The 26,308-nt window shown below is 41.7% G+C and overlaps 1 protein-coding gene across 3 annotated transcripts in view; it reads right to left on the reverse strand.

Annotated features, from left to right (window-relative positions):
• taf1c (TATA-box binding protein associated factor, RNA polymerase I subunit C) overlaps positions 1-18,055 on the reverse strand; it is a 52,147-nt gene extending 34,092 nt beyond the window's left edge. For 2 of the 3 annotated variants that reach the window (XM_043687074.1, XM_043687063.1), the window contains exons 1-6: positions 17,372-18,055; positions 15,413-15,509; positions 2,354-2,463; positions 1,798-1,893; positions 1,280-1,350; positions 400-647 (exon numbers count right to left, since the gene is read on the reverse strand). In XM_043687074.1, coding sequence (XP_043543009.1) covers positions 400-647; positions 1,280-1,350; positions 1,798-1,893; positions 2,354-2,463; positions 15,413-15,509; positions 17,372-17,713 — 964 coding nt within the window. In that variant the 5' untranslated portion in view covers positions 17,714-18,055. Of the gene's footprint in view, positions 1-399; positions 648-1,279; positions 1,351-1,797; positions 1,894-2,353; positions 2,464-6,238; positions 6,335-15,412; positions 15,510-17,371 lie in introns of those variants that run through there. The other variant, XM_043687082.1, reaches the window with a different exon arrangement.
• Between the last annotated feature and the right edge of the window lie 8,253 nt (positions 18,056-26,308).

Consider the following 26,308-nt stretch of genomic DNA (forward strand, 5'->3'; position numbering starts at 1 on the left):
TCATTTAAAAATCACACAACACCAGGTTATAGTCCAACAGGTTTAATTGGAAGCACACTAGCTTTCGGAGCGAGGCTCCTTCATCAGGTGATTGTGGAGGGCTCGATCGTAACACAGAATACGATCGAGCCCTCCACAATCACCTGATGAAGGAGCGTCGCTCCAAAAGCTAGTGTGCTTCCAATTAAACCTGTTGGACTATAACCTGGTGTTGTGTGATTTTTAACTTTGTACACCCCAGTCCAACACCGGCATCTCCGAGTTATGACTGTGGAAGCATTGGGTGAAGTGGTGAAAGATAACCAGGTTGCCTCAAATGTGGTATGGATTTGTGTTAAGAAATGCATAAAATGCAATCCCCAACAAACTATCAAAAACAAATGTTTACCCAAAGGATACTCAGTATACTCATGGACTCGCTGCCAGGATAGATCAGGCATCCTTCTTCTAAACTGGCTTCTTTGGAGAAAGGACAGTATACCAGAGCACCACCAGTGGCAGACTGATCAAACAGAAGTTTGTTTCTTTGAATCTTCATTTCTTCATGAATGTTTTCTGCCAACAAGCTTGGTGGAATATCAAAAATACACTCCCGCAACAAAGTATTTAAAAGTCTTGCTTGCATACTTCTACAAGAAAGTGGGCACCTATAAAAATTATGAAGTGCATAAACAGAAGAATGTGAAATATAGTCACCTATACATTTTTGCAGGTCCTAATATTTACATGCAGTAGGACAAGCAATACAATGTTACAATTATACTTAACCATATATTACTTTTCAAACAACTTTGGTGAATTCTTAAAAGAACCTAGATCAAAGGCCATTCTGAATATTGATTTTTATATTTAGAAAATCTAATCCTATAACTCAGCAAATGCAACTTAAATGTTCATACATACCTAAAATATTCAATACTCAAAGGCTGTCATTTAGAGCTAATGTATACGGCATGTTTATTTTTACATTACTCTGTATTTTGTTAAAATGAATTTGATGACATCAGTAAAATGTAACCTGAGCAAATCATTCAGCATATCTGGCAAGGGATTTTTTTTTCTAGAAACCAACATTACAATATGTATCAAAAACAGAAATTCCTGAAGAAACTCAGGTCTAGTAGTATCTGTGCAGAGAAAAGTTAATATTTCAGGTCTTGTGACCCTTCTCCAGAACCAGTAAAATGTGGTATATATCCTGAAGACTGGGGGATGGGAAAATTTTAATTTTTTTTACAACATGTATACTGAACAGGATATAAATTCTAGTGCCACTTACTCGTTTTGCTTTACTTGCTCTGTGAACGCCCTCAGATGGCTTACATTTATTGTGGTCTGTCTTGCTTTTCCCTTGAAAGAAGAACATTGTGATGACAGAAGTATTTAATATCCAAGCTCTCTATACTTACTATATTAAACATATAAGGTCTAACAGACTAAAGCTGTTCAAATTTGGTGTGGTCCATAACACCAAGATAGCTGAAGAATAACAAGAGATGTAGGCTACAGAGGCTGAAATGCCGAAACTAGTCAAACCACAGAGCCAGACTGGTCATAGTATTAAAGCCTACAGTATTTAACTGACGTAGGTTCAAGGTTTGGTCAGATCAATGGGCTTCCCAATCCTCACCAATCTGTTCTTGCCTAATAGCCAAATACATACTTTCAGACTTACAACCTTGTGTAAGTACAGCAGGAACAAAAATAAATCATACAATTCATTTTGTTCATCATGAAATTGTTATAATTTTATTAAATTCTTGTAATCACTTTACAAAAAACAAAACCAATCCTTACCCTGAGGGGATATTCTCCAAAATAGAAGTTCTCCTCTAGAAGTTTGCCCATTGAACTGAAGGCATCATTACGGTGATCAAGAAAGAAATTAGCCATCTTCAAAATTATGAAAAGCAAGTTGACAGAGGATAAACAAATTTGCATAATAGAAGCAACTCAAATTGTTATACCTCTCCTGCTCATCAACTAGTTTATAGATTGTTTTACATGACATTCCTTTAACATGTTGCAACTATTACACCACATTCCAGTAAATAAACAAACTAATTCATGTGCCTGCGCTAAAATATTTTAATAGAATGGAATATCAAATTTTGTGATATGAATGCATCATAACTCAAACCAAATAATGAAGCCATTGATCACAAAAAGATCCATATAGCCTTTATTAATAGAAATTGAAACAGGTGTAGATTTAACACAGACTATCACTGGTCAATTATCATGAGAATGAAGGGTCGTAGAGAATCATGGTTTTTATAATGAATTATAGAAAATTGTTCTTCAATTTCTGAACTATATCTCAACATAAAACAAAACGTTTCATGCAACATACCTGTAGCGTGAAATTAAGTGCACCCATTGTCATTTCATCCCTTCCTCCAGTTGTCATTAGCCTCCCAGTATAAGTTAGATCTTCCAGGCTTGTTGGCTGAAACTTGCAAACTTAAGTGGAAAGAGAAAATATAGAGTTTCAGAATAAACAACAGGAAAAAATACATACAGAAATTAGACTTTCCATCAGAGGTCACTACATGAACAAAATATCTTTAAAAGGAAATTGGAATTTAAAAAGTAATAGAGCATTTAAAACTACTTTTTGTTTAACTAACAATGCTTATTTCATGGATAGCAAAATGATAATAAGACCATACTGAGAATGTGCACAGGGTATGATCAGGTAGGGAAAGAGTTAAGTTTTGAGTTTTGTGAAACAAAAGGTCAGATCAGTTAAGAACTCATAATAAACAATGAGGTGCTGGAGGGACAGGTAGTGGGCTGACAAGGTGGAAAAGCATTCATTATGCAAAACCATTTAACAAGATCAAGAAGCATTCAGCATGTAAAGTCATTTAACAAGGTGAAAAGTATTCATTACGTGAAGCGAGCTATTCATTGTGTAACAACAGATGGCTTAATCTTTACTATTGACACTCGCTGATTGTAGTGGCCACCCAATGAATATGTATATGCCTTACCTGGATGCTCCTCCCTGCAAGTGACTATATTACTCATTAAGAGAAGACAAAGAACTCCTGTTCTCTGTGCACGTGGGCGATCGTTCTCTCTCCCTTCAGGGCCCAAAATAAAAATGAAGGAGGTAAAACTATACTGTGTCGCTGAGCGTTTTGCTTCGACTGAGACAGGAAAGGGACAATATGATGTAGGACCAGAAACTGGCCTTTTAGCCATTGAATCTGTTCTACCATTCATGAGATCATGGCTCATCTATCAATCCTCAGCTCCACTTTACCATCTTATCCCCAATTTCACTTAATTCTCTTACAGATTAAGTATATTCAAGGTTGAGACAGACAGATTGCTACTGACCCAGCTCTGACTGTGCTCTGTGGTAGAGAATTCCAGATTGACTATCCTCTGAGAGAAAAACATTTCTCATCTTGGTAAGATTAGGGAGAGGTAGGTTGAGATTCTAGAGCATGTCAATATTAAGGAAGTAGTGGTGTTAGATGTCTCGAAAAATATTGAAGTAGATAAGCCCCCAGGGCCTGATGGGCTCGATCCCAAGATCTGACAGGATCAGAGGTTGAGGGGCGACCTGATAGATGTATATAAAATTATGAGAGGAATGGATAGGGTGGATAGTCGGTGTCTTTTCCCAGGGTGGTAATGTAAAATACTAGGCTTTAGGGTGAAAGAGAGAAAGCTTTCTTTTTAAACAGAAGCTGTACCTGTCTAAAACACGCATCCAGAGAAAGTGGTTGAAGCAAGTACGATAGCAACGTTTGAGGCATTTAGACAGACACATGATCAGGCAGAGAATAGAGGGATGCAGAAAATGTGTGCAGATGGGATTAGTTTAAAATGGCATCATGGCCAGCACAAACACAACGGGTCAAATGGCCTATTCCAGTCCTGGACTGTTCTATGTTCCATCTCTGCTTTCATGGTTGACCGCTTACTCTGAAATTATGCACTCTGGTGCTAGACTCTTCCACAGGGGATACAACCTTTCTGCAACTACCATGTATGTTTCGAGGTCACTTCCATTATTCAAAATTCTAATGACTACAAGTCCAACCTACTCATCTCTCCTCCTAAGTCAATCCCTCCTAACCTAGAATCAACCTGGTGAAGTTTCTCTGGACTGCCTCCAATCTTTCCTTAGATAAAGGGACTAAAATTATTCATGGTAATCCAGGTCTCTCTGCCTAGAGCTTTAGCAACATCTCCCTATTTTATACTCCAATCTCTTTCAAATAAAGGCCATCTATTTGCCTTCCCTATTATCTGGTGAACTTGGATCATGTAGAGTGAACACACTTTTATGAAAGAAAATTTGAAGTTTTTTAAAGTGTATAAAGTGGGTAGATAATGGAGAATCAGTGGATGTTGTATATTTGGATTTTCAAAAGTCATTTACCAACAATAGGTTATTATGCAAAGTTAGGGTTTCTGGGATTTGGGGCAATATACTTGCATTCTTCGAAGACTGGTCAATAGACAGAAAACAACATAGGAACAAATGAGCTGCTTACAGAATACAGACAGTAATTAGTGGAATGCTTCAAGGATTGGTACTTCGGTCTAAATTATTGGGTGTTAACCATGACTCAGTTGGCAGCTGTGGGTTTAAGTAGTGTTCCCTGAACAGAGGAAAGGTGTCACTTCAGCGCAGTACAGAGGCAACATTGCACCTTTAGAGGTGCAAATTTTAAGAAAAGAATGACGCCAAGGTTCAGTCTACCCTCTCAGGTACATATTTGAAATAATGTCATGGAACATTTTCATAAGAATGAGGGAGTTATCCCCAGTGTTCTGGCCAATATTGATCCCTCTATCGACATCACAAAACAGAATCAGGTCATTATGATCTCCAGTATGAAGGGATTACAAGCAAAAGTTCAACAGGTTGGCACTCTACTCACTAGAGTTGAGAAGAATGAGAGGTGATTGCATTCTAATTCTAGACTCCCCCAAAAGGCAAAGTCGCAGAATTTAAGAGCACTAATTTAAGACTGCAATGAGGCAGAGTCTTTGGAATTGAGTCTTTGGAATTCCTTGCCCCAGAGACCTGTGGGAGAAGTGTTCTTGTGTATAGTTGAAGCTGATTTAGATTCTTGATCAGCAGGTGAATCAAGGATTATGGGAAAGTGGACAGGAAAGTGGACATGAGGAGTGTCAAAGCAGCCATGATCCTACTGAGTGGCAGAGCAAGTTCGAGGGGTCAAATAGCCTACTCCTACTCCTGTTCCCATTTTGTATGGTCTTATTCCTAAATTGCTGTCACTGGGATTAGCTGAGCACAAATTACCTGCCATGTTTCTATATTACAACAACATCTGCACTTCAAAAAGTACTTAATTGACTGCAAAGGACATTGGAATATACAGCGGTTATCGAAAGTGCTACATCAATGGAACTCTCTCTTCTTTTTACAATCTATGCCAATGACTTACATGAGCAGTCCAAGTGTAATTTATCCAAGATTGCTGGGAAAGTAAGCTCTGAAGAAGATCTAAAGATCAAGATGGTGGCAAATGGAGTATAACATGGCAGTGTTTTGTCACCTACTTTGATAGGAACAAGAGAAATCAAAAAGATAATTTTTTGGTGGGTAAGGCACTGGCAAATATTTGATTTGTGTGGTTTACTACACTAGCTCTTCCATGAGGCACTGGTTGGTACATTGAGATATAGTGAGGACTGCTGATGCTAGCGAGTCAGAGTAGATGAGTGTAGCACTGGAAAAACCACATCAGGGGGAATCTAAGGAGCAGGAGTCGTTATTTCAAGCAGGAGCCCTGATGAAGGGTACTGCCTGAAATGTCAACTCTCCTGCTTCTCAGACGCTGCCTGGCTTGCTGTGTTTTTCCCAGTGCCACACTCTATCTACATTGGTCATACATTGCTGACTTGATCAATTCACAGAAACATGATCACACCCATCTTTGCAACACCAGAAACAGCTGAGTCTTGGTAAGTATTGAAGCTTATTCATTCCATATTATGGGTCTCTGCACAGATTGAAGCAGCCACATACAAAGGTGACTGTCAGGATAAAAGCAGTGTTGGGCACATTTTTTCAACTCTTAATAGAATTGTATATCGTGTTTCTGTGAATAAAGTCCATTTTCAATGTATGGACAATGAAGATTACTACTCAAGCAATCGTCACAGCACAGCAGCGGGAATGACGAAGATAACGCCGTGTACGGCAACACAAAGAACAACTTGCACCCGATGACCAGGATCTTACCCCAAATGGACAGGGAGCACTGCTCACGTCTAGTTTTTGTTTCACCATAGCTATCTGGTCTTTCCAAAGAAATGTACTTCTAACCACAAGCTCATCATGGAGTGGTCTGCATATAACATCTGAGGCCCTGCAGGAAAAGGAGATAGTAAATTCTGTTTGATGGTTTCTCGAGATGACTCAAAATCTTTTGGCAAAATGCCTCATCTCCAGATTTTTCAAACAATCAGCAAGAAATAGCTGGCCGGTGGTGAGAAAGGCCCTTCCACTTCACATACCACCTTCAGGGTGGCTGAAATAGGGAAGATCCCATTAGATGGAAAATGCCTCTATAAAGAAGGTCTCCTGCAGGGATGCAGTGGTTTGATCAAGCTTCATCACAAGCAGGACAATGATGCTGTTCCCAGAATGTGCACTGAGACAAACAGTATGTACAGCCATAGAGTCATCAACTCAGTGAAAGATGCTCTTTGGTCAGTTTAAAACTTGCTAGCCTTCCAGTGCAAGGAGCAGTCCATATCCAAGTGTTGCAGACTGGCACATTCCAACATTCACATGTTAAGGGACCCAGAAGAACTTGGGGCAGCTGCCATAGAGGTGCATTGAGGAAATAACAGTTCAAGGCCTTTCAGTTATAGTATAATGTATAGAATCAGTCAGGTTAGATGCATCACATGGAAAATATATTGTAAATATCTATTGTGCGGCAACTGTATTGAGGCATCTGTTTGCAACATATTGTAGGGAAAATTTTTTAATTTTACTGCGCTTTGCTCAACTTGAAATGTTTTGAATATACATTTGAAATGTTGTGAATATTTTTGGAAAAAGATAGATTGTGTGTCTTTGCATATGAATTGTTGAAAATTAACAGAAGTACAGTAAGGAATTAAGAAGAAATAAGATCCTTAGTTTTATATGGAAGGCTCTGCAATAAAGTCTTGCTGCAATTATATGGGGCTTGAGGGATTGTAGTTCAGAGTGTGGTGTTGGAAAAGCACAGCAGGTCAGGTAGCAGCCGAGGAGCAGGAGAATCGATGTTTCAGGCATAAGCTCCCTAGAAAGGGCTTATGCCCAAAACGTCGAGTCTCCTGCTCCTTGGATGCTGCTTGACCTGCTGTGCTTTTCCAGCACCACACTCTTGACTCTGATCTCCAGCATCTGCATCCTCACTTTCTCCTCCTTGAAGGATTGTAAACAATCTTTAGTGTCTATTCTTAAGGAAGGATACAGTTGTAACAAAGGGGAAACAAACATTTATGTTATTTTTTCCAGGAATGTATAGGTTGTCCTGTAAGCAAGAGTTCAGTAGAAATGGCCTGTTTAAATATGGGACATCCACTGAAACAAACGAAAAAGGGGAAATATCAGAGGTCGTTTCCCTGGCTGGAAAATATAAAATTAGGAATCGCAATCTCAGAATAAAACGGTTATCAATTTAGAACTGCGATGAGAGGAAATACCTTCACTCAGATTGTGAATATTTGGAAAACTCTAACTTAGATGACTGTAGATTACTAGTCACTGAGTTGGTGAATACACGTTGCTGCTATTGAGTGTTGGTGGTATGAGAAAGGACTGTCAGCCAACATACAGGGGTGCCCCAAGCCTTCTATAGGTGTATAAACAATTAAAAGGTCAAAGGAGAAGTACAGTCAATGAGGAACCAAAATGAGGATTTACACCTCAAGACAAAGTCTACAGTTGACGTGTTAAACGAATACTTTATGTTTGCCTTTACTTAATCAGAAGAACCTACCCAGACCATGATGACAGTCACTAGAAGGGTTCCAAATTGATAGGGCAAAAGTATTAGACTGACTGTCGGTACTTCAAGTTAACAAGGTACCTGGACCGATGAGATGCATCTGACAGTTAGAAGGAAGTGAGTGTGAAAATTGCAGGGACACTGAACACAATCTCTGTCTTCCCTAGATTTGGGGGGAGTTGTCAGATTGGAACATTGCAAACATTATAAGCTTTCTTGAATATGGCTGTAAGGATGAGCCCAGTAATTACATTCTGGATTAGTGGTGCTGGAAGAGCACAGCAGTTCAGGCAGCATCCAAGGAGCTTCGAAATCGACGTTTCGGGCAAAAGCCCTTCATCAGGAATAAAGACTTATCCAGGGCCTTACCATTAACTGTATAGGTTCTGCTCTTGTTCGTCTTACCAAAATGTTACCTCACATTTATTCAAACTAAATTGCACCAACTACAATTGGCCCAATTAATCAGGTTCACTTTGTAATCTTAGATAACCTTCTTCACTGTCCACGATACCACCAATTTTGGTGTCATTTACAAACTTACTAACCTTGGATGTAGATTTGCTCGCTGTGCTGGAAGGTCCATTTACAGACGCTTCATCAACATACTCGGTAACATAATCAGTGAGCCTTTGGATGAAGCCCTGCTGGCATGGCCCACTTTCTGTTATGTGTTTAGGTTTCCTTGAGTTGGTGATGTCAATTGGGATTGTATTCGTTGGAGTTTAGAAGATTTAGGGGAGACTTAATAGAGACGTACAAAATAATACATGGCTTGGAAAAGGTGGATGCTAGGAAATTGTTTCAGTTAAACGAGGAGACTAGGACCCGTGGACACAGCCTTAGAATTAGAGGGGGTCATTTCAGAACAGAAATGCGGAGACATTTCTTCAGCCAGAGAGTGGTGGGCCTGTGGAATTCATTGCCACGGAGTGCAGTGGAAGCCGGGACGCTAAATGTCTTCAAGGCCGAGATTGATAGATTCTTGTTGTCTAGAGGAATTAAGGGCTACGGGGAGAACGCTGGTAAGTGAAGCTGAAATGCGCATCAGCCATGATTGAATGGCAGAGTGGACTCGATGGGCCAAATGGCCTTACTTCCACTCCTATGTCTTATGGGATGCTGCCTGAACTGCTGTGCTCTTCCAGCACCACTAATCCAGAATCTGGTTTCCAGCATCTGCAGTCATTGTTTTCACCCAGTAATTACAGTCCAGTCAGTTTAACTTCAGTGATAGGAAGCTTCTGAAGACAATTATTTAAGATAGAATTAATAGTTACATGGAAAAAGATGGGTTGATTAGGAAGAATCAGCATGAAGGGCCTTCTTGTGGTGCAGTGGTATGTCCCTGTTTGTGGACAAAGAGCCTGGGTTCAAATCTCACCTACTCCAGGGTTGTGTAATAATATCTCTGAACAGGTTGGTTAGAAAATTAGGTTAAAATATTTTCCTTAGACCATGTATATATGGGGTGTGGGCGTTTGAACTCCCTTTTTGATTTTCTTAAAAACCTCCTTCTCTGTTTTTGGTTGCACTTCAGTCCCACGCTCCTGATCTTCGGGCACCTGGTACAGAGGGGTGACGGCAAGTCTGAAGACCTCCTCGTGGGTCTGCTCCTGACCCTGGTCAAACTGGCCATAAACAGGTCCAGGCAGCGGGTCGTGGAGGGAGCCATTAGAGCTGACTGCCTGCCCTTCTTCCACGGTTACGTTAGAGCTCGGGTGTCTCTGGAGAAGGAGCACGCGGTGTCCACCAACACCCTTGAGCTGTTCAGGGAGACGTGGGCACCGCAGGGAGTGGAGTGCATTATTTCCCCCTCCAACTCTAATTTGATTTAATCCCTGCCCTCCCCTTCACTGTTTGACCACGCAGCATTGCCCTTTGATGTGAAGGGCACTGCTTGTCACTGACCACTTGGGTGTTTCTTTTCTTCCTGGTGGTGGAAACTGAATAAAGATTTGTATACCTTGTGTCTTTCACGGTGTCTCAAACCTGCACACACACAACATGGGTGCTGGGGAAAAAATAATAAAATAAGCACTACCGCAGTTAGGCAGTAGTGTGGGTAATTTTTAAAACAATAAACAGGAGTGTCATGGGTTCTGAAAAAAAAGAATCAGCATGGGTTTCTAAGGCAGAAATCATGTTTAGCTAAAGTTATTGCAGAATTTGAAGAGGTAGTAATGTTCAAACAGGTAATGCCATTGATGTGGAGTACATGGACTTTCAGCAAGTGTTTGGTACACAACAAACCTGTGAGGAAAGTTGTAGGACAAGGCATAAAGGGGTCAACAGCAACGTAGATGCAAATCTGGATGAGTGATAGGAAGCCTGGAATAATGGTCAACAGATATTTTTTGGGATGGAGAAAGGTTTGTAATGGAGCTCCCCAGGGGTTAGTATTGGGACCCCTGCTTTTCTTGATATCTATCATCTTGGTGTGCAGAGAACAATTTAAAGTTTGCAAAAGATGCAAAACATGGTAGACTTATAAACAGAGAAGAACAGTTTAGAACACCAAAAAACACACACACTTGTTGGTGCAGTGGGTGAGTAGGTAGCAGATGCATTTCAATGCAGAAAAAAGTGAGGTGATGCATTTCATAGAGATGTACAGGGTGGAAACAGACCCTTTGGTCCAAGTCGTCCATGCTGACTAGATATCCTAAACTGATCTAGTCCCATTTGCCAGCATTTGGCCCAAATCCCTCTAAACCCTTCTTATTCATGTATCCAGAGAAAGTGAGGACTGCAGATGCTGAAGATCAGTCGAGTGTGTGGTGCTGGAAAGGTATAGCAGGTCATGCAGCATCCGAGGAGCAGGAGAATCAACGTTTTGGGCATAAGGACTTATGCTGGAAACATTGATTCTCCTGCTCCTCAGATGCTGCCTGACCTGCTGTGCTTTTTCAGCACCACACTCTCGACTATTCATGTACCCACCTAGATATCTTTTAAATATTTTAATTGTATCCACCTCCACCACTTCCTCAGGCTGCTCATTTCATACATGCACCACCCTCCACGTGAAAAAATTATCCCTCAGGTCTCTTTTAAATCTTTCCCCTCTCACCTTAAACCTATGCCTTCTAGTTTTGGTCTCCCCTCCTTGCAAAAATGGTGGATGGGAGAGAATCATGGTAGTAATTGCTGCTCCTTTTTTTGAGGGCTTTTTTTCAATGCTGGAAGTAATTTCCTTACTTTCTTGGAGCAGTAATTACTGTTTTTATAAAGTTTGCATTTTTTGATACTTTTAAGAAGAAAATCAAAAACAATGAAACCTTAAATGGGAGGAAATAGAGAGAGAGAGAGTCGGAGACGAACTTTCAGGATAGCGACCACGTGGAGAGGGTGAAGGGCTGAGGCGGCACGGTGGCTCAGTAGTTAGCACTGCTGCCTCACAACACCAGGTACCTGGGTTCAATTCCCACCACAACCACCTGTGTGGAGTTTGCACATTCTCCCCGTGTCTGCATGAGTTTCCTCTGGGTGCTCAGGTTTCCTCCCACGATCCAAAGATGTGCAGGTCAGGTGAATTGGCCATGCTAAATTGCCCATAACGTTAGGTGCATTAGTCGAGGTAAATATAGGTTAGGGGAATGGGTCTGGGTGTGTTACTCTTCAGAGGGTCGGTGTGGACTTGTTGGGCCAAAGGGCCTGTTTCCATATTGTAGGGAATCTAAACCAAACAGAAGGAGCAGTGCACTTTCACAGCTGACTAATTGCAAATACTTGGTCGGAAGATCATTGAAAAACAACATCAAATAGAGCGTACAACCATTGTTCCATCTAATCTTTGCAGCTACACTGTTGTTCCGTTGGATTCTGAAGTTGCTGCTGTGCACAAACCTTGGAGGTCTGAACGACAAAAAGAAAATAAACTGAGCATAGGTACAATTCTAAAGGGGTTGCAGCAGCATTCCATTTGCAATTCCACTGTCAATGAATTTCGGGGACAATAACGTTAAACTCGCCTTCCATCACATTTGCCTCTGTATCCATTTGTTTGTGCAAGAGTCTTTTCCTTTAGATTAGATTACATTACAGTCTGGAAACAGGCCCTTCGGCCCAACAAGTCCACACCGACCCGCCGAAGCGAACCCACCCATACCCCTACCCCTACATTTACCCCTTACCTAACACTACGGGCAATTTAGCATGGCCAATTCACCTGTCCCTACACATCTTTGGACTGTGGGAGGAAACCGGAGCACCCGGAGGAAACCCACGCAGACACGGGGAGAACGTGCAAACTCCACACAGTCAGTCGCCTGAGGCGGGAATTGAACCCGGATCTCTGGCGCTGCGAGGCAACAGTGCTAACCACTGTGCCACCGTGCCGCCCTTTAACCCACCTCCAATACTGTCCACCTAGATCCCACCCTCTGGCCTTTACATGCACTCAACCTGTTCATTGAGAACTGTTCATGTGACATGGCATCTTAATTTCTCTACCCACTCACCCATTCAAAACTATCTGCCTCTGAACTGACAACACACCATGCTCCTCAAAGAAAAAAGGCCTGAAGAGTCAACATCGTCCTCTGCCTGGCTGAGCTCATCCTCATTTTCAGGAACTTCTCCTTTTACTTCAGATCAAAGGGGTAGCCATGGATACACACATGAACCTCTGTTATACCTGTTATGGTATACATGCAACATTCCTTATTCCATTCCTACTCAGGTTACTCCCCACAACTGCTTCTGTTTCTCATGCAGAATTGTAAAATGTTAACAATTTTACTTTTAATTTCCACATGCTCTCACATTCAACTGGTCCATCTGACTCCTCCTTTCCCTTTCTTGACATCTGTTTCCATTTCCTAGGATAGGTTGGCCACTGATATTCACTACAAACCCACTGACTTCCACAGTTACCTGGACTATAAAACCTCACACTGTGCTTCTTCTAAAGACTCTATTCCATTGTCCCAATTTCTCTGTCTCTCACATCTCTTTTGATGATGCTACCTTCCGCAGAGTGGGGGGGCCTCAGAAACATCCACCTTTTGCCTCAGCCAAGAATTCCCCACCACTATGGTTGGTAATAGATGGGAGATATACATTGGGGTGTCAAAACTCATACTGGATAGATGCTTTGCAGAATACCGACACTCTATCCACAAAAATGACCCCAAGGTTGCAATTGTCTGCCTCTTCAATACACCACTATGTTCCCTAGCCAACATTTCTGTCTTGGGCTTGCTGTAGTGTTTCAGCAAGGCTCAGCACAGGCTGGAGGAACATCTAATTTTCGGCTTAATAACTCTGTGGTCTTCAGGGCTCAATATAGAGTTCAATAATTTGAGAGCCTGATCACTTTCCTCCAATAACCTAATCAACCCCCCAACCCAGTCATCACATGGGCTGCTTTCAGTACAGCCAACCCATTTCCACCTAATTATGATCCCTGTGATCACGTTTTCTTTATCCCTAGCATATTATCATGCATTAGGTAAAAACAATGACTGCAGATGCTGGAAACCAGATTCTGGATTAGTGGTGCTGGAAGAGCACAGCAGTTCAGGCAGCATCCAAGGAGCTTCGAAATCGACGTTTCGGGCAAAAGCCCTTCATCAGGAATAAGGTGGGTGAACTTGCAGCATGGGTTGGTGCCTGGGCTTTTGATGTTGTGGCCATTTCGGACACATGGGTAGAGAGGAGGCCCAGGACCTCCATGTCCTCGGCAGAGTGGGAGGGGAAATTAAAATGTTGGGCCACGGGGCAGTGTGGTTGATTAGTGCGGGTGTCCCGGAGATGTTCCCTAAAGACATCCATTCCTTTGTCTGTCTAATTGTCATCCTGTCTCTTCGAGCTCACTTCTTTCCTCCATCTCTCTATCTTCAGTATATTTGCCACCATTTCCTTGCTATTATTGATTCTGAAGAACAGAGACTGGACTTGAAACGCTAACTCTGCTCTCTCTCCACATATGCTGCAAGTCCTGATCAGTTTCTCCAGCAATTCGTATTTTTAGAACATAATACCCAAGTTAAAGTTTGCATTGCAGCTCACTGACCTTTTTGTTTCTCGTTATGATGAAAGGCTGTCAGTCTGAAACTCAACTCAACCTTTTGGTCCAGGTACCTGACCATAGAGTCATAGAGATGTACAGCATGGAAACAGACCCTTCGGTCCATCCAGTCCATGCCGACCAGATATCCCAACCCAATCTAGTCCCACCTGCCAGCACCCGGCCCATATCCCTCCGTTGCAATTGTACCAGCCTCCACCACTTCCTCTGGCAGCTCATTCCATACACGTACCACCCACTGTGTGAAAATATTGCCCCTTGGGTCTCTTTTATATCTTTCCCCTCTCACCCTAAACCTATGCCCTCTAGTTCTGGATTCCCCGATTCAATGAAAACGACTTTGCCTATTTACCCTATCCATGCCCCTCATAATTTTGTAAACCTCTATAAGATCACACGTCAGCCTCCGACGCTCCAGAGAAAACAACCCCAGCCTGTTCAGCCTCTCTCTATAGCTCAAATCCTCCAACCCTGGCAACATCCTTATAAATCTTTTCTGAACAATTTCAAGTTTCACAACATCTTTCCAATAAGAAAGAGACCAGAATTGCACACAATATCCCAATAGTGGCCTAATGAATGTCCTGTACAGCCGCAACATGATCTCCTAACTCCTGTACTCAATAGTCTGACTAATAAAAGAAAGCATACCAAACACCTTCTTCACTATTCTATCTACCTGCGACTCCACTTCCAAGGAGCTATGAACCTGCACTCCAAGGTCTCCTTGTTCAGCAACACTTCCTAGGACCTTATCATTAAGTGTATAAGTCCTGCTAAGATTTGCTTTCCCAAAATACAGCACCTCACATTTATCTGAATTAAACTCCATCTGCCACTTCTCAGCCTATTGACCCATCTGGTCAAGATCCTGTTGTAATCTGAGGTAATCCTCTTCACTGTCACTACACCTCCAATTTTGGTGTCTTCTGCAAATTTACTAACTGTACCTCTTATGTTCACATCCAAATCATTTATGTAAATAACAAAAAGTAGAGGACCCAGCACCGATCCTTGTGGCACTCCACTGTTCAAAGGCCTCCAGTCTGAAAAACAACCTTCCATCACTACCCTCTGTCTTCTACCTTTGAGCCAGTTTTGTATCCAAATGGCAGCGGAAGGTTTTTGCACCTTGCTTTATTCCCAAATATTCAGTATCTGTTGCATCTTGCTTCTGTTCCCACTATAACCATCTTCTCACATGGTGAGAAACTGCATAGCAAATGCCTAAAGTAAAATGGTGGCGATGAAAAGATAAGCTAAACAAACTGTTTTCATGATAATGCTTTCATCCATGAGCTCTCTTAAGTTTTTTTTACTCATAAATAAAGCTACTGACAATGTAAGCTGATTAATGAAACCAACTGTGCATTACCTGTTTTGGCTGGAAGAAGTGGAAGTGCAATGGGTTCCAATGGCTCCCAACTCTCTTGCTTCAGACTTTTCAGAGCTGACCATTTTAATTCAGTTTCCTGCAACAACAGTTGTGTGCATATATAAAGGAAACATTCAAAGGCTTGATTCAAAGAAAATGTGATTTTAAAAGATTTAAATAGTTGCTTTCTAGTGCAGAACTTGAATTTTGCAGACAAATGACATGTGGCTGAAGATAGGCAAAAGTAGGCAAAAGTGAGGACTGCAGATGCTGGAAACCAGAGTCTAGATTAGAGTGAAGCTGGAAAAGCACAGCAGGTCAGGCAGCAGCTGAGGAGCCCTGATTCCTGATGAAGGGCTTTTGCCCAAAATGTTGAGTTCCCTGCTCATCGGATGCTGCCTGACCTGTTGTGATTTTCCAGCACCACTCTAATCCAGACTCATGTTACTGAAGATGTTCATCCTGCAGTCATCAGGACAAATGCAAGAATGCAAATTTCAAATGGGTACAATAATTTATTCTACAGGAGATAAAGAGTGCTGACTGATTGGAAAATCAACTTGTATGACCAAATGATTTTTAAAATTGTCTCTTTTAAACAATACGGTCTATAGGTATAAGTGCAGAATTAGGCCATTTGGCCCATCAAGGCTGCTCCACTATTCAAACATTGCTGATACATTTCTTAACCCCACTCTTCTGCCTTCTCCTGGTAACCCTTGATCCCCTTACTAAGTAAGAGCCTATCTTCTCTATCTTAAATATACTCAAATGACCTAGCTTCCACGACCTTCTGTAGCAATGCGTCCCACAGATTCATCACCCTCTCACTGAAGAAATTCCTCATCTCAATTCTAAAGGGTCATCCCTTCACTCTGTGACCATTCCCTATTCTCTATAAACATGTTCTCTATGTCCACACCATTCAGGTCTCTCAGTATTCTCTAAGTTTCAATGAGATACCCTCTCATCTTTCTAAACTCCAACAAGTACAGACCCAGAGTCCTCAACCACTCCTCACATGACAAGCCCTTCATTCCCAGGATATAAAAGACAAACTGAACTAATACTACACCCTTGAGCAGTATTACTGATACAGTAAAGTTTCACCTGATTACCTCTACATTGTATCTGAACCGCCTGAGTGGAATCTAATTTTATGAGATTTTTTTTAATTAAAACAAATAATTGATAGATTTGTACTACCTTCTCTGCATCTACCTCTTCTCAGAAATATAATTGGGCTCTCTCCTTATTTTCACTTTCCACTACATGAGCATTGACTCATCTTCCAACATCTATGAACATATGAATATAGGATCAGATTATGCCTTTCTGCACTCAAGCCTGTTCTGCCATTTAATGAGATCTAGAACAATGTTCAATTTCCTTTCCTAACAAGAATGCATCCATTTTAAAGTCATTCAATAACCCCACTTCTACCACCTTCTGAGGCAGAGAGCCTCACAACCCTACTAAAATAAAACCTTTAAGTCTGTCTTTTAAAAAAGTGTCCCCTATTTCTGGACTCAAGTCCACCTTGCTAAGACCATTCAGAATCTTATAAACTTTAATCAAATGACCCTTCACTCGTCATCTCTAATATGCTTGATCCATCAAGCAGCTTCACCTCCCTTGTCAACTATACCCAAAAATAAATCCTTTCCTGACATCCCATGTAGGTGCAGATGAGTTCTGTCCCTTCAGCCTCCCACACGAACATTTAAGATTTACAAAACACTCCTGCCACATGAAATGACAATTGCTGTTGCTCTAACCTAGCAAGTAGTCTTGAGTATTCCCGGTGAGGTGAAGACACATCTGAGTGTTTTGCTGATTAAGCGTGCTGTAGGTGCTAAGAGCTGATGCTGCCCCTGTCCCTCCTCAAAGGGAGGAGCAGTGGCGTTTCCCGCTTAACCATCGAGAAGGATCATCCCGCTCCCGCAGTTCAACCCTCACCTGTTGGTCCCCGCTCTCCGCACAGAACGGCTGGACATGTTCATACTGCCCCCAGCCACCCGGCTCCCGAGGGTTCCTGACGGATGGGCCGGGATTGTAGAAGCTGGGATACAGGGAGTAGGGGAAAGCGCTCTCCATTGGACCATCACTGACCCCACATGGCATCCCTACGGAAACCAGCCCCCTCACCCCCGGCCGATGCCTGCGCGCACGCGCGCTCCCTGGAGTGAGGACCGCCTTCCAAATGACTTCCGTCTGACACGAATGAGGCCCGGAGCCTTTGCGCCAACCGCCAGGGATCCCGGCAGCTCGCGACCTTCTTTGGCTGCTCGAGTACGCCATGTTGGTGAGGGCGAGCAAATGGCTCCTGCGTTACCCAGGGCAACCAGACGCTCTCTGGCAGAAGCCGCTCGATAACGGATCTGTGCTTGTTCCGAGAGCACTAGGGCTTGCCCACTCTGCCAAGAGGCGATCTAGGAGACTTGAAAGCATGATGGACTAATCCGGGACTAAATTAATTGTTAGTTTGAAAGCCATCATGGATTTGATACAGGCAAAGTGTGCTCGACCAACTTTGATTTACTCATCCATACTCATACATTGACTTTACAGAAATTCATGTGGTTACAATTGCCAATAAATCAATAATACCACAGACAAAGTTGCACCGACAATATCAGTCAATTAGAATAAAGAGAAAACGAAAAATAAAATGGAAAACTTTAATGCTCCTTCTGTAGCACAGATATTACCAACGAAAATTGAACGAAGGTGAGAGGTTATCCAGCAGGTTTGGAAGAATAGAAAGGTAACTCATCTAAATGGAAGCCATGATGAGGAGGTGCCTGTCTTGGACCGAGGTGGACGAAGTTAAAAATCGCACAACAAACAGGTTTACTTGGAAGCACTAGCTTTCGGAGCACTGCTGCTTTATCAGGTAGCTGGTGGACCGGGATCATAAGACATAGATGTCATGCAACTGATAGGATAAATTGAACAAACCTAGATTGCTGTTAAGTCTTTCATCTTTTAGAACCCGTTCTAATGTGTGATTGTGTGATTTCTAACTTTATCTAAATGGAGAAAAACTTCGGAGTGCTTCAGTGTGAAGGGATCTCGGTGTTCTGTATGAATCATTGAAAATTTGGATGCAGGTATAGCAGATAATAAGGAAGGTGTAGTGATTGTAACAAGGTCAGCCAGATGGATCTCACAGAATATAAATTCACTGAGCTTGTTAACCTTGTCCAATCAAGGAGCCCTGGCTGGCAGATCTAAACAGGAGTATCAGAAGTTCTGTTCATTCTGACAGCTGGCTTAGAAGAAGCTGGACCAATATGAATACAGGGTGACTGGGTGATGGGATACCAGCCCCTGTGGAGATATTTCAGTGGTGATAAAAGAAAGGAATATGCTCCTGAAGAAATTCACTCACAACAGTCGTCATTAAGTTGGGATAAGCATCATGCCGTTATTTGGGAAGCTTGACTTGCTCGATCTTGTGTTCAAAGACTTGGCCCAGTATGTAGAAATAATGCTCTTTTTTTCTGGGCAAATGGCATTGGGACAGATAAAAATCAATGAGTGATTCTCCTGATAGCTAGTGGACCCCTAGCTTTTTCATTTTTTTAGGAGCTTAACATTTCCTGAGGCACCAGCTACTAAAGTCTTTCAAGAATCTTGATCAGATGGGCCAATGGACTGAGGAGGTGCGGATGGAGTTTAATTTAGATAAATATGAGGTGCTTCATTTTGAAAAGGCAAATCAGGGCAGGACTTATACACTTAATGGTAAGTTCCTGGGGAATGTTGCTGAACAAAGAGACCTTGAAATGCAGGTTCATAGTTCCTTGAAAGTGGAGTCACAGGTAGATAGGATGGTGAAGAAAGTGTTTGGTATGCCTGCCTTTATTGGTCAGTGCATTGAGTATAGGAGCTGGGAGGTCATGTTGCAGCCACTACTGGAATACTGCATGCAGTTCGGGTCTCCCTTCTATAGGAAGGATGTTGTGAAACTTGAAAGGGTTCAGAAAAGATTTGCAAGGATGTTGCCAGGTTTGGAGAGTTTGATCAAAACGGAGAGGCTGCCAAGGCTGGGCCTATTTTTTCTGGAGCATTGGAGGCTGAGGGGTGACCTTATAGAGGTTTATAAAATCATGAGGGGTATGGATAGGATAAATAGTCAAAATCTTTTCCCTGGATTGTGGGAGTCCAGAACTAGAGGGCATAAGTTTAAGGTGAGAAGGAAAAGATTTAAAATGGACCTAAGGGGCAACTTTTTCACAAAAGGGTGGTGCATGTATGGAGGTAGTGGAGGCTGATATAATTACAACATTTAAAAGCATCTGTTTTGGTGTATGAATAGAAAAGGTTTAGAGGGATACGAGCCAAATGCTGGCAAATGGGACAAGATTTATTTAGAATATCTAGTCAGCATGGACAAGTTGGATGATAGGGTCTGTTTTCATGCTATATACCTCTATGACTCTAATTGACTGATTTATTTAAGGAATATTATGACCCCAAATCTCCTCTAAGTCTGAGATGCTAGCAGTTTTACTCGGCAATTCAAGAACCCGGGGAATCTGTGTTTGACAAGATTAAGATGATTGGCAGAGGCATGTGATTTTACTTTAACTCTTAATGAAGTGATTAGAGACCATTTGTATGTGGGATTAATAATAAGGTGTAATGTGGATATTGCAGGACTGATGCAGTTGGCTCAACAATTTAGTTTTAAACAAAGCTGAATTTAATTGCAAGATTACCGAATGAAACACAAACAAAAGAGAACAGAATATAGAATAACTTAACCTATCCAAAAACCCAACTGATTACCCCAACTTAATGATTCTGTTCCAAATACTTGCAACAATCCCCATATATGCTTCTTGGCGCAACAGGTAAAATCAAACACAGGGCCTTAGAAGAGAGATGTCGGAGACAGGTACAAATGGATCTGTTTCTTTGGGTGCAGCAGCTTTACAACTTATTTCCTAAAACCAAACAAAACCACAGCTGCAGAAAATGAGATCTTCGAGGACTGTTTGTCTACAGTCAGTATGGGTGGAAGTCAGAAACAGGAAAGGAGTAGTCACTTTATTGGGAGTTTTCTACAGACACCCCAATAGCAACAGAGACATGGAGGAGCAGATTGTGAGGAAGATTTTGGAACGGTGTAGAAAAAGCAAGACTGTTGTCATGGGTGACTTTAACTTCTTAACGTTGATTGGAACCTCCTTAGTTCAAAAAGTTTAGATGGAGTAGTTTTTGTCAGATGTGCCCAGGAAGGGTCCCTGACCCAATATGTAGATAGGCCAACTAGAAGAGAGGCCATATTGGATTTGGTGCTTGACAATGAGCAATGCCAGGTGTCAGATCTCTCAATGGGAGAGCATTTTGGTGATAGTGATCACAATTCCCTGTCCTTTACTGTATTCATGGAGAGGGATAGGAGCACATGATATGGGATAGTATTTAAGTGGGATGGGGGAATTACAACGCTATTATGCAGGAAATAAGGCACCTAAATTAGGAACAGATATTCTCAGGAAAATGCATGACAGAAATGTGAATGTTGTTTAGGGGGTACTTGCTTATAATGCTGGATAGGTTTGTCCAGCTGAGGTGAAGAAGGGATGGTAAGTTGAAAGAACCTTGGGTGACAAGGAATGCAGAACATCTAGTCTAGAGGAAGAGGGAAGCGTATAAGTGTTGAGGAAGCAGGGATCAAACAGGGCTCTAGAGGGTTACAAGGTAGCCAAGAAGGAACTGAAGAAAGGTCTTAGGAGATCTTGAAGGGGGCATGACAAAGCTTTCATAGGTAGGATTAAGGAAAGCCCTAAGGCATTCTACACTTATGTGAGGAAAAAGAGGATGGCCAGAGTCCGCGTAGAGCCGATCAGGGATAGTGGAGGGAACTTGTGCCTGTAGTCAGAGGAGGTAAGTGAGGTCCTTAATGAATACTTTGCTTCAGTATTCCCTACTGAGAGGGTCCTTGTGGAGCAGTAGATGTGCGTGGATTTTAGCAAGATGTTTGATAAGATTCCTCATGGTAGGCTCATTCAGAAAATAAAGAGGCCTGGAATACAGGGAAATTTGGCTGTCTGGATACGGAATTAGCTGCCCCATAGAAGACAGTGGGTAGTGGTAGATGGCAAGTATTCAGCCTGGAGCTCGGTGATTAGTGGTGTTCCACACGGATCTGTTCTGGGACCTCTGCTCTTTATGATTTTTCTAAATGATTTGGATGAGGAAGTGGAAGGATGGTTTGTAAGTTGGCAATGACACGCCTATTGATGGAGTGGGGGATAGCGTGGAGGGCTGTTGTTGGTTGCAACAGGACATTGACAGGATGCAGTCCTGGGCTGATAGGTGGCAGATGGAGTTCAACCTGGAAAAGTGTAAAATGATTCAGTTTTGAAGGTCAAATTTGAATGCAGAATGCAGGGTTAAAGGCAGGATTCTTGGCGGTGTGGAGGAATAGAGGGATCTTCAGGTTCATGTGAGAAAGTTTATAGCTTTAAATGTTGTCCTTCAATATTTAGACTAAAATGTAATTTTTAATTATATAACACATTTGCTGCATATTAGAAAATGGTATGGCAGGGAGGATAAGATAATTAAGAACATCAGTGAATCTGTATGAACAAGACACCGAGTGATAACCTTCATGGCTGTTCCTTTGTAAAATTAATAAACAATGTTTAATTCTGACTTCGGAATGAAACTCGATATCAAATTAACTTCTCTCCCGAATTATTGTCCTTCGCTATTATCTGTCTAGTTCAGAAAATGCAGTGCTTTCATAACTTTTGTGTTTGTGATAGTAACGTCTTTGTAAACCTGTGTATAAAAATAGTCTGTTTTTGATAGTACGACAAAGTAGCCTGCCAGGGCTCTTGAAGAGCTGATGTTCTACTCTCCTGGATTATTAGAATCCAGTTAGCCGGGCTTATAGATATCAGTGTTATGTTGTAACAGTGATGCTATTAGTAAATGAAGGGAACGATTAAAATTAAACTAAACTGTCGGCAAGAGTTTTTCTATTCCAGACAACCAAAGAGTACGATCTCCGGGACGAACCATGAGAGAGGCTTACAGGTCTGAGTCCACAAGGGATTCCTTGAGCCGTCTCAAATCAGTACTTTAACACATGTCTATAGATCCCTTAAAGTTGCCATCCAAGTAGATCGGGTTGTTAAGAAGGCATATTGTGTGTTGGCTTTCATTAGAAGGGGATTGAGTTTAAGACCTGCAAGGTTATACTGCAGCTATGTAGAGCCTTGGTTAGACCACACTTGGAATAGTGTGTTCAGTTCTGCTCACCTCATTATAGGAAGTATGTGGAAGCTTTAGAGAGAGTGCAGAGGAGATTTACCTGGATACTGTCTGGACTGGAGGGCACGTATTATGAAGAAAGATTGAGGGAGCTAAGGCTTTTCTCATTAGAGCGAACAAGGGTGAGAGGTGACTTGATAGTGGTGTGCAAGATGATGAGAGGCAGAGATAGAGTGAATAGTCACAGACTTTTTCCGAGGGCAGAAATGGCTGTCACAAGGGGGCATAATTTTATGGTGTTTGGAGAAAAGTTTAGGGGAGATGTCAGAGGTAAGTTCCTTACACAGAGAGTGGTGTTAGAGTGGATTGCACTGCCAGTGGTGGTAAACAGTCAGATCCATTGGAGACATTTTAGCAACTCTTGGATAGCCACATGGATGATAGTAAAATAAAGGGTTTGTAGGTTAGTTTGATCTTGGAGTAGAATAAAAGGTCAACACAACATCAAAGACTGAAGCGCCTGTACTATGCTATACTGTTCTATGTACTAAAAGCTGAGCTGGGAGAACTGGTCACTTCCCTTTCATTGTACAATTTTTTTTTAAACTTGAAAGCCTTTTTCCTGAGGCAATATCTGTTACCTATAATCAAATTGGCCCTAAAGCCCTTCAAACCTAGACCTTTCAGAATCACTGCCTTTAAGACTTCTCTGAAAAAAAGCCAAAAACAGCATAGCCTTGTTAAAGAACGAGCATCGTCACACCTCCATCTTAAAAAAATGAACCATCAATATTCAAATATGACTTAATTTTAAAACTTCTTAATCTTACACTGTTAATACTCTACAACAGACATATACATTATATTGACAATAATCCTGTAAACATGCACTACTACATTGTCTTTCAGTCTGTTTTACTCCTGCCACCGAATGCCTCTGTTTCTCATCCAAGTCTCGATAATGGATCAGCAAACATGTTTTCTTGTCCTGCCACCTGCACAATTTTCAAACTGAATGGCTGTAACAACAAGCTCAATCTAACCAGTCTGGAAGTTTTGTCCTTAAATGTTTACACAAACTTAGTGGGCTATGGTCAGTGTCTCAGATACATTACTGGTAACATAAATATTGAAATGTCGTAACGCCAACACTAAACTCAAAGTCTCCTTCCCAACTGTTGAATATCCCTGCTGATGAATGTTCAAATTCCTGGAGAAATATCTTTCTATCTTCTTGTTGTCTTCCTGCAAGAGCAAAGCACCGACATCTACATCACTTGCATCGGTAGCCACCTTGAATGGCTTTTCGTAATTAACTTTGGCTAATATTGGGGCAGTGGTTAACACAGTTTTCAGGTTGTCAAATGCCTTTGACAGTCCACTGTCCACTGCAACCTCTTGCTTTGTCTTTAGCAATTCAGTGAGTGGAGCAGCCACACTGCTAAAATTTAGTACGTATTTTCGATAAAATCCACTCAATCCCAGGAATCGTAGTACTGCTCTTTTTGTTGATGGAATGGAAAACTCCCCAATTCCTTTTGTTTTTGCATTCCATGGGGCCATTTGTCCATGTCCAATAACCTGGCCCAGGAAGGTGTCGTGGGCTTTGATAAATTCATTTTTAGCTAGGTTTATCTCCAAGCCTACTTCCCAAAATCAATCAAACAATTTTTATAAATGTTGCAAATGTTCCTTCCATGAGTGACTAAAAATCACCAGGTCATCTATATAAATGACACAACTTGATAATCCAGAAATGACTTTATTGGCTCGTCTCTGAAATGTGGCTGGCGCGTTTTTCGTACCAAATAGCATGACTTTAAGTGATACAGTCCATCGGCATTATGAAAGCTGAAATTGTCTTCGCTCTTTCAGACAAAGTTATCTGCCAGTATGTTTTGAGCAAGTCCAACTTATAAATATAAGTTGTTTGTCCCACCATTTCAACACAGTCTTCCAAACATGGAACTAGGTATACATCAGTTTTTGTAACTGCATTGACTTAGTGTTGATCCACACATAATTGTTGGGTGCCATCTGGTTTTGGCATCATTACTATGGGGGAGCTCCAGTCACTGTAACTCACTTTGATAATGGCATATTGGAGCATACGTTCAATCTCTTTTAGAGGGTTATGCCTATAAGCATGTTGCTTGATTAGAACAGCATCTCCTATATCTACATCATGTATAATTAGGTTAGTACTTCCCACCTTATTTCCACATATCTCCCCGTGTGATTGTAACACTTCTTTCAGGTCATTTTGATTTTCCTCTGGAAGGTAACTCAATAATTTATCCCTATTTTTGATAACTTGTTCATTGTCCAATTTAGTTTGAGGAATATCCAATTCAGAATCTTGTGAACTTGGTTTTTCCCTCTGTGTTGTAATCAATAGCACAGTCTCCTTTGGCTTTCTTTCCCTATGAAAATACTTTTAAAATATAGCACCTATAGGCCCTTTGACCCTCAATGTTGTGCCAACCTTTTATCCTAATGTGATATCAGACTAACCTACATACCCTTCATTGTACTATCTTCCATGTGCCTATCAAAGAGTTGGTTAAATGTCCCTAGCTCTATTACCACCACTGGCAGTGCATTCCACACACCCACCACTCTCTGTGTAAAGAACCGGCATCTGATATCGCCCCTGAACTTTCCTCCAATCACCTTAAAGTTATGCCTCCTCATGATAGCCATTTTCGCCCTGGGAAAAGGTCACTGGCTATCCACTCTATCTATGCCTCTTATCATCTTGTACGCCTCCGTCAAATCACCTCTCAGCATACTTCACTCCAATAAGAAAAGCCCTAGCTTCCTCAACCTTTCTCTAAGACATGCACTCCAGTACAGGCAGAATCCTGGTTAAACCCCTCTGCATCCTCTGTAAAGCTTCCATATCCTTCCTATAATGAAGTGACCAGAACTGAACACAATATTCCAAGTGTGGTCTAAACAGGGCTCTATATAGCTGCAGCATAACCTTGCAGGTTTTAGTCTCAATCCCCCTCCTAATGAACCCAACACACCGTACACCTTCTTAACAACCCAATCAACTTTGATGGCAATGTTGAGGGATCTATGGATATGGACCCTAAGGTCCCTCTGTTCCTCCACACTGCCAAGAATCCTGTATTCTGCATTCAAATTCAACATTCCAAATTCATTCTTTTCCAGGTTGAACTCCATCTGTCACGTACCAGTCCAGGTCTGCATCCATTGCAACCTACAACAGCCCTTCACACTATCCACCACTCTACCAATCTTTGTGTCATTGCCAACTTACTAACCCACCCTTTCACTTCCTCATTCAAATCATTTATAAAAATCACAAAGAACAGAGGACTCAGAACAGATCCCTGTGGAACACCAGGTGTCACCAAGCTCCAGGCTGAATATTTTCCATTTACCACCACCCTCTGTCTTCCATAGGTCAGCCAATTCTGTATGCAGACAGCCAAATTTCCCTGTATCCCAGGCCTCCTATCTTTATGAATGAGTTTACCATGGGGAACTATTTCAAATGCCTTGCTAGAATCCATGTACACTACATCCACTGCTCTACCTTTACCAATGTGTTTTGTCACATCCTCAAAGAATTCAATAAGGCTTGTGGGGCATGACCTGCCCTTCACAAAGCCATGCTGACTATCT

This window comes from Chiloscyllium plagiosum, chromosome 1 (genome assembly GCF_004010195.1).
Source record: "Chiloscyllium plagiosum isolate BGI_BamShark_2017 chromosome 1, ASM401019v2, whole genome shotgun sequence".
Lineage (NCBI taxonomy): Eukaryota > Metazoa > Chordata > Chondrichthyes > Orectolobiformes > Hemiscylliidae > Chiloscyllium > Chiloscyllium plagiosum.